The 8,508-nt window shown below is 43.3% G+C and overlaps 1 protein-coding gene across 1 annotated transcript; it reads left to right on the top strand.

Moving 5' to 3' along the window:
- The first annotated feature begins 7,578 nt into the window (after window positions 1–7,578).
- LOC130022364 (olfactory receptor 18-like) lies at window positions 7,579–8,508 on the top strand. The gene has a single exon (XM_056113110.1). The coding sequence runs from the start codon at window positions 7,579–7,581 to the stop codon at window positions 8,506–8,508; it is 930 nt and encodes a 309-aa protein (XP_055969085.1).

Here is an 8,508-nt window from a genome sequence, read left to right as displayed (position 1 = left end):
GGATTCCTTGAACCCCACCATGACTGATCCCAGAGTACAGATTCAAAATTAAGCCCTAAACTAGTGTTGGTGCAGATGTGGCGAGAAAGGGACTCTCCTTTACTGCTAGTGGGAATGTCGACTGGTCAGCCCCTTTGGAAAACAGTATGGACGATTCTCAAAAAATTAGAAATTGAGCTCTCTTTTGATCCAGCAATACCACTCCTGGGAATATATACTGGAAAGACAAAAAAGTATAGCCGAAGTGACATCTGCACTTCTATGTTCATTGCTGAACTGTTCACAATAGCCAAAATCTGAAGAAAAAAAAAAAAACCTGAGTGCCCAGGAACAGATGACTGGTTAAAGAAACTTTGGTACATCTATACAATGGAGTACTATGCAGCTGTTAGAAAAGAGGAAGTCATGAAATTTACATACAAATGGTACTACATGGAAAGTATCATGCTAAGTGAAATGAGTCAGAAAGAGAGGGACAGACATCAAAAGATTGCATTCATCTGGAGAATATAGTAACAAAATAGGAGACCAACATCCTAGAATAGTCGAGATAAGCTACAGGAGGTTTACTCCATGGCTTAAAGGTCAGCCGCACATGCTACGGGAAAGGGCAGCTCAGACAGAGAAGGGAACACCAAGTAAAGGTTGTTGGGGGGATTCTCCCAGGATGGGAGATGTGTGCTGAAAGTAGACTATAGACCAATCATGTTTGCCACTCAATGTCTCTTTAGCAAACCTTAGCAACCAAAAGAAGAGAGAGAGAGAGAGAACAAAAGGGAATGCCCTGCCACAGAGGCAGGATGGGATGGGGGTATGGGAAGGATTGGAGGGTTACTGGGGTCAGTGGTTGGTGGAGAATGGGCACTGGTGGAGGGATGGGTACTCGATCATTGTATGACTGAAACCCAAGTACAAAAACTTGGTTAACAACTGTACCACACGGAGTTTCACTAATAAAAAAAATTTTTAAATTAAAAAAATAAGCCCTAAAGGGCCAGAGCAATATCACAGTGGGTAGGGTGCTTGCTTTGCACACGACTGCATTGGGTTCAATTCCCAGCATCCCATATGGTCCCCTGAGCACTGCCAGGAGTGATTCCTTAGTGCAAAGCCAGAAGTAACTCCTGTGCATCACCAGGTGTGACCCAAAAAGCAAATTAAATAAATAAATAAACATTCATCTTAAAAAATATATATTAAGCCCTAAGCACCTCCAGGCATTACTCAAAATCAAACCCCCCAAAAGGAGCACAAAAATGTTTCTATGTTTTAGTGGAACTATGTTACTGGTAAGTTTGAGGACCCAACCCAGTGCAGACAGAGGGACAGCTATAAGTTAAGTGAAGAAACAGAAACGGTTTATTGGAGGGCACTCCCTGACAGCACTACTGACTGCTGGTGAGGTTGAGGCAGGTTCGTGCCTGGGAGACACTCACCGGGGATCTAAAATCTCTTTATTTTTATTTTAATTGCATCACCATGAGATACATTACAAACTTTCATGATTAGGTTTTAGTCATATAATGATCAAGCACCCATCCCTCCAGCAGTGCACGTTTTCCACTACCAATGTTCCCAGTATCCCTACCGCCACCCCCACCCCATCCCATCCCCTGCCTCTGTGGTAGGTACATTCCTTCTTACTCTCTACTTTGGGGGCATTATGGTTTGCAATACAGATACTGAGAGGCCATCATGTTTGGTCCTTTGCCCATTTTCAGCACACATATCCCATCCCAAATGATCCCTCCAACCATCATTGGTTTAGTGGTCCCTTCTCCATTCTAACTGCCTTTTCCGCCAACATGAGGCCAGCTTCCACACAGTGGAATGATCCTCCTGGCCCTTATCTCTTCTGTCCTTAGGTGTTCGTCTCCTATCATACTATTAAAGTCTCTTTAAAGGGTAACAAGGGACAAAGTGGTCCCTTGCAAGAAAGGAACAAAAGGAAGGTGTGCTGTTTGGCAAGGGAAGGAGAGGATGGGGTGAATGGTCTGGTATTTCTTTATCCACAGGGGCAGATGGAATGTAGCTGGGTGGGATACAGATTTGTCCTCCTTGGGGGTTGGCGGGGAGCAGGGTGATTCCAAGCAAACCTTACAGTTACCACACCACCATGTCTCCTGGTTGTGTATTTAAAATTGTTAGGTGAAATCAGGTGGGGGCCTGGGCAAGTCACCTGCATTTGTATCCTGCCAACTCAACCCTCCCTTCCTTTCCCGGGTCCCTCCAGTTACTCTCTCTGCAGGAAAATAGCTGATGGGCTTTCATTTCTGACTCCCCAACATCCCCATGGTGGTGGACATGGTTAAGCAAAATATTATTTAAAAATATATTGAGGGGCCAGAGCAATAGACCAGCGGGGAGGGTGTTTGCCTTGCGTGCAGTTGACCCAGGTTCAATCTCCGGCATCCCATATGGTCTCCCAAGCATCTCCAGGAGTAACTTCTGAGTGCAAAGCCTGACCATTCCTGGGCATGACCCAAAAAGCAAAATTAATTAATTAATTAAATAACACTGTCCTCCCATTGTTCATCAATTTGCTCGAGTGGACTCAGTAACGTCTCCATTGTGAGACTTGTTGTTACTGTGTTTGGCATATCAAAAACGTCACGGATAGCTTGCCAGGCTTTGCCGTGCGGACTAGATACTCTCAGTAGCTTGCCAGGCTCTCCGAGAGGGGTGGAGAAATTGAATCTGCGTCGGTCAGGTCGGCCGAGTGCAAGGCAAACACCCTACCGCTGTGCTATTGCTCTAGTGCTAAAAACTATTTTTTCCCACTTAAACCAAGACAATTATAACAAGACATTAAACTTGTCCCCTCTACTCTATGTTTTTTTTTTCATTTCTTTTAAAGTTCTGTGATCCACACAATTATTGATGGTTGATTTTTAGGCACATAAAATTTTGTTTTCTAAAAATATGTAAAAATTGTATGCTGTGATCTTTAAATCCATTTTTGCAAGTGTGAGGGAAGAAATTGTTTATTTAAATGAACTCGATTCTTTCTTAGCCTCATAAAAACATATTTTGTAATCCACTCAAATGAAAATCTGCTGTCAATGATATGTCATCCTATAACTACACACACAGTCCCCCCATTGTCTTTGCAGGGCCCTCCTGGTCCTTATTGAATTCCAAGTAATCTAGATGAGTATTTCATTGTTCTACAAATTCTTTCTGTAGTTTTGGGATTCTAGTGAGGGTCAATTGTGTATCTCTGTTGGGAAGTATTTTTCTTTTTTTGGTTGTTAATTGTTCCTTTTGTTTTACAGCCACACCTTCTGGTGCTCCAGGCTTACTCCTGAATGTGTTCAGGGATCACTCAGGGTGGTACTTGGGGGACTTTATATAGTGCTGGGGGTTGAATCAGGTTCAACTACATGTAAGAACAAGAGCTGCTGCATTATCTCTCTGGTTTCTCTTGTTTTAATTATTGGATTCTTCTTTCATATCCATTGTCTCCATCTCCTACGTGTATATTTACATTTTGTCAATAGGAGTCCTTCAGAGGAGGGTCTCACTCTGTTCTCTGACTCATATAAAACTTGTTTATCCCACAAGCTTCAGATTTGGTTCTTCAGTGTGAGACACCTACTCACCAATAATGGCTTCCAGATGGTTTGTATCACCTGTGCTTTAGCCAGCTTTGAGCTAAATATTTCTCTGGGCCCTCATGGGTACCTCTCTACATAGCCCCATGGACCTGGAATTTTCTATTACAAAGGCAAGGGCAGCTGTAGCAGATTAGGTCTGCAAACATCCTGTGTTTTGGTTTTTTGAGTTTTTAGGCTACACCCAGCTATACCCAGGAGTTACTTCTGACTCTTAACTCAAGAGTCATTCCAGGTGGTGCTCAGGGGACCAAATGGGATGCCAGAGATCAGGTGCTGGTCGTCACATGCAAGACAAGCACCCTACCCACTGTACTCTATTTCTGGACCCCTGTCCTACTCTTTTAGGAATTCACACCAGCACCTGAGCCTCTCCTTCTCCCTTTATTTTGCTCCTTCCTTTCCCCTCCAGTCCTTCCACCTCTCTCTTATTTTTTATTATTAGTGGAGCAAACAGTTTAATTTAAAGTTTCCATTTATATCAAAAACATTTTTAATGAGTTTCAAATTTAGGAGGTCAAGGAAACAATTCAAAAGGCTAAGAAAATGCTTTGTGAGAGAGCCAGTTCAATCTCCAGCACTGCTGAGCACTGAGCCAGGAGTAACCTCTGAGCATCACTTGGTATAACCTTAAATTCAAAAATTAAATAACAACAAGAGTTTCCATTTTAGATTTATATAGCATTCCAAAAACAAATAAACAGATGTTACAGCTGTTATGGGTTTCCTTGTTCTAAAGGATGGATAGCTTCTCTAGAAAATGGTTTAGAATTGTGTAGTAATATATCATACTCATGTGAACATGATTTTATACTAGCTCAATCCACCCATGTTTGTATCATTGACAAGAGTGTTGCCTTCCACCTCTCTTTTCCCTCTCTTTTCACTTTCCTGAGGACCCATCCAGGTACCCAATGAACCTTTATCATCCCTCAGGATATATTCATTGTCCCTGAGTATCCACTGGGCCCCAAAGTGATCAACAAACAAAGGGGGGGAAGCTAAGATGATTTCCAATTTTCCCAGTGTTTGTCATCATTTAACTCAGAGTACAAATACATCTGATTGAGACACCAGACCCAGGGTCATATAAATGAAACCCTGATACCATAATCACATGCATCAGAGACAAATGTTTGACCTGTAAGTAAGGTCACTGATGTATGTGAGGGTAACCAAGGAAGCTCAAGGCTGCATACTACACGGTGCAGGTCACCAGCAGGCGACAGCTCCAAGAGGGAGGAGAATGTCAGCAGGAGGCAGGCCTGGCACAGACAGAGCAAAAGTAGGAAGATCCAAGATGGCAGCCCTTGTTCCAGCTCAGCCCATCAAGTAGACTCTGCCAAGGATAAAGGACCCACCCTCCCAAGTTAGCCTCATGTGGAGGCAGATATTGCCACACTGACAAGAGAAAAGAATCCCTACCGTGGCAAGCACAGCAAATCTTCTACAATTGTATGAAATACCAAGTGTGGAAATAAACTGCCTTGGTTTGTTTGATGGTGATTATGAAGATGAGAGTGCAGGGTAGGTCTCCTGTGTAGATTTACTGGCATTTACCACCAAAGAAAGGGCAACACAATAGTTCTTCTGTTTTTGTTGTTGTGACTTAAGCTAAGTCCCTGTTTATTTTTTTTATTCAAGGACTGTGATTTACAAAGTCATTGATAGTTGAGTTTGAGGCATATAATAGTTCAGCATCAATCCCACCATCAGTGTCCATTTCCCTGCCCCTGGTGTTCCCAGGCTCCATCCCCATCCCAACCCCCACCCAATTCCCACCTGTCACCCTGACAGGCCCATTACAAAGTTTTAGTGCTTTCAGCTTAGATGTCATTTTTTCAGTACTGTTGAATCTGTGTTTGGATATATGACTATACTTTACCCCTCACTCACATCACTAGTATAACTGAAGCCCTGAAGCCTGTTCGCCCATTACTTCCTGTTCTCTTTTTCCCTCCCCACCCACCTTGATTTCTTTCCTTCTCTGTTCTTCTCCTCTCTAAATACTGGAGGCCAGGGTGATCTAGGCATCCCTCTTTCACCACTATACATTTCCTCATCCAGTATTCTATATGCCACAGATAAGTAATATCATCCTGAAAACACAAAATTTCTTCTCAAATAAAAAAATGACTGAGAAAAAAAATGACTGAGATGACATCAAATTTTGCTCGAGGCCCTCCCGTTGTTGTCGATTTGCTCGAGTGGGCCCAGTAATGTCTCCATTGGAGACTTTGTTGTTACTGTGTTTGGCATATCGAATACTTCATGGGGAGCTTGCCAGGCTCGGCCATGCGGGCGAGATACTCTCGGTAGCTTGCCGGGCTCTCCGAGAGGAGCGGAGGAATCGAACTCGGGTCGGCCATGTTGGCTGCGTGCAAGGCAAACGCCCTACCGCTGTGCTATCGCTCCAGCCCGAGCCCGAGTTCAATTCCTCTGCCCAGCCCGAGTTTGATTCCTCCGCCCCTCTCGGAGAGCCCGGCAAGCTACCGAGAGTATCTCGCCTGCACGGCAGAGCCTGGCAAACTCCCCGTGACGTATTTGATATGCCAAACACAGTAACAACAAAGTCTCCAATGGAGACATTACTGGGCCCGCTCGAGCAAGACATCAAATTACTTCAGAAAATAACAAAGACTCGTTACTTCAATATAGTGCAAAATGATCAGCACTCAACTTCTTGTTAACATACAGCACCATAAATCATTGCAAAAAATTAACTACCTTGGATTTGCATTTATTGTGAGAATCTTTAAAAGCTATTTATATTTTGAAACACATTTACTGCAACACAGTAGTATTAATTCTTGTCCCTATGATGTCCATCTGTCCACATCAATGATTTATTTTACATATGAGGATTCAAAGTTTTTCTGAACTAGCTCAGGTGTTGGGTAGAGGGCAAAGTGACTTGGTTTAAATTTAAATGATACAGAAAATCACCGGGATGAAGCTCAATGCTAGAGCATTTGCTTTGCACATCTTAGGCCTGGCTCACTGTCCCCGATGTAGCACACACAGAATTGTTAGTGACAGTAATTTGTCAACAGTGTGATGGGTAAAATGGAACTAGACACATTACTATAATGTGTTCAAAAATATTCCACAGCAAGAAAATTAACTGCCTTGGATTTGCATAAAATCACATGTTCTTGTGAGTATTCTTTAGAGTTTTTTCTTTTAAGAATATTCGAACAAACAAAAAAAAAAACACTGTCCTTCCATTGTTCATCGATTTGCTCGAGGGGGCCCAGTAACGTCTCCATTTTGAGACTTATTGTTACTGTGTTTGGCATATGAATACGACACAGGTAGCTTGCCAGGCTTTGCTGTGTGGGTGAGATACTCTTGGTAGCTTGCCGGGCTCTCTGAGAGTGGCAGAGGAATCAAACCCGGCTCGGCCGAGCTGGCTGCGCACAAGGCAAATGCCCTACCGCTGTGCTATCACTACAGCCCTTTAAGAATATTAAGAATTTTATATTCTTTTGATTTTATTTAAAGGAGTATGTAGCTCTTTTGCTCTGAATTATAGTTTTGGAGATCTTTAAATATCGTTGTTCTTCAGTCTTTCCAGAATCAATGTATATGGCAATGAGATGGAGCAAAAGTCAATAACAAAAAAAAATCTAATAAGATTTTTGTCACAACCTAGAAATATAGATAAACATGTATAGGACTCATGCGTCATCACTGTATTTATTAGCTGTTTATGTACAAAATAAAGATGTAAGGATGAGAGCAATAGTAAAGCAGGTAGTGTGCTTGACTTACACGCAGCTAACCCAGGTTAGATTCCTGGCATCCCATGGGGGTCCCCTGAGCAACACCAGGAGTAACTTCCGAGCACCACTGAGCAAAGTCCAAAAAATAAATACATATGTATGCGTGTGTGGGGATGTTGATGAAGTCCTGTACATCTGTTATCCTTTCTCTTTAATTTTCCCAAAGGTGTCTCTGCTCCATGGACCCTCACAATGGAACAGGCACTGTGGAATTCATCCTCCTGGGGTTCTCAGATGACCCACAAGTCCAGCCTCTCCTCTTCTGCCTCTTCCTGTCCATGTACCTGGTCACCATCATGGGGAACCTGCTCATCATCCTGGCCGTCAGCTCTGACCCCTACCTGCACACCCCCATGTACTTCTTCCTCTCCATCCTGTCACTAACTGACATTGGCTTCACCTCCACCACGGTGCCAAAGATGATTTGGGACATTCAGACTGAGAGCAGAATACTCTCCTATGCAGGTTGCCTAATGCAATTGTCTCTTTTTTATCTTTTTGCAAATTTGGACAGTTTACTTCTCACAGTGATGGCATATGATCGCTTTGTGGCCATCTGTCACCCCCTGCACTATCCCATCATCATGAACCCCAAATTATGTTGCCTGTTGGCTCTTGTTTCTTTTTTTGTCAGTCTTTTCAATTCCCAGCTACATTGCTTCATGATATCACTGCTAACCTTTTGTACCCACGTGGAAATCCCTCATTTTATTTGTGACCCCCCTCAACTCCTAAGGCTTGCCTGTGGGAACACCTCCACTGAAAGCCTATTAATGTATTTTATCGGTGCGATCTTTGGGGGAGTGCCAGCCTCGGGGATCCTGTACTCTTATTCCCGAATTGTGTCCTCTGTTTTGAGAGTCTCCTCCACAGCAGGGCGGTCCAAAGCCTTCTCCACCTGTGGCTCTCACCTGTCCGTTGTTTGCTTATTTTATGGCACAGGCATTGGGGTGTACCTCAGCTCAGCTGTCTCTCATTCTCCAAATAAGCGCACAATGGCCTCAGTTGTGTACTCAATTGTTGTTCCCATGCTAAACCCCTTCCTCTACAGTCTGAGGAACAAGGACATCAAAAGGGCCTTCCAGAAGCTTCTCAGTAGAAGAGTCTAG

This window comes from Sorex fumeus, unplaced genomic scaffold (genome assembly GCF_029834395.1).
Source record: "Sorex fumeus unplaced genomic scaffold, SorFum_2.1 ptg000019l, whole genome shotgun sequence".
Classification (NCBI taxonomy): domain Eukaryota; kingdom Metazoa; phylum Chordata; class Mammalia; order Eulipotyphla; family Soricidae; genus Sorex; species Sorex fumeus.
Note: the sequence above shows the minus strand (reverse complement) of the source record. Positions and strands in the feature narration are given on the sequence as shown.

Bases quoted from the DNA above. Each gene is read 5' to 3' on its own strand.
- LOC130022364 (XM_056113110.1), top strand. From the start codon at position 7,579: ATGGACCCTCACAATGGAACAGGCACTGTGGAATTCATCCTCCTGGGG.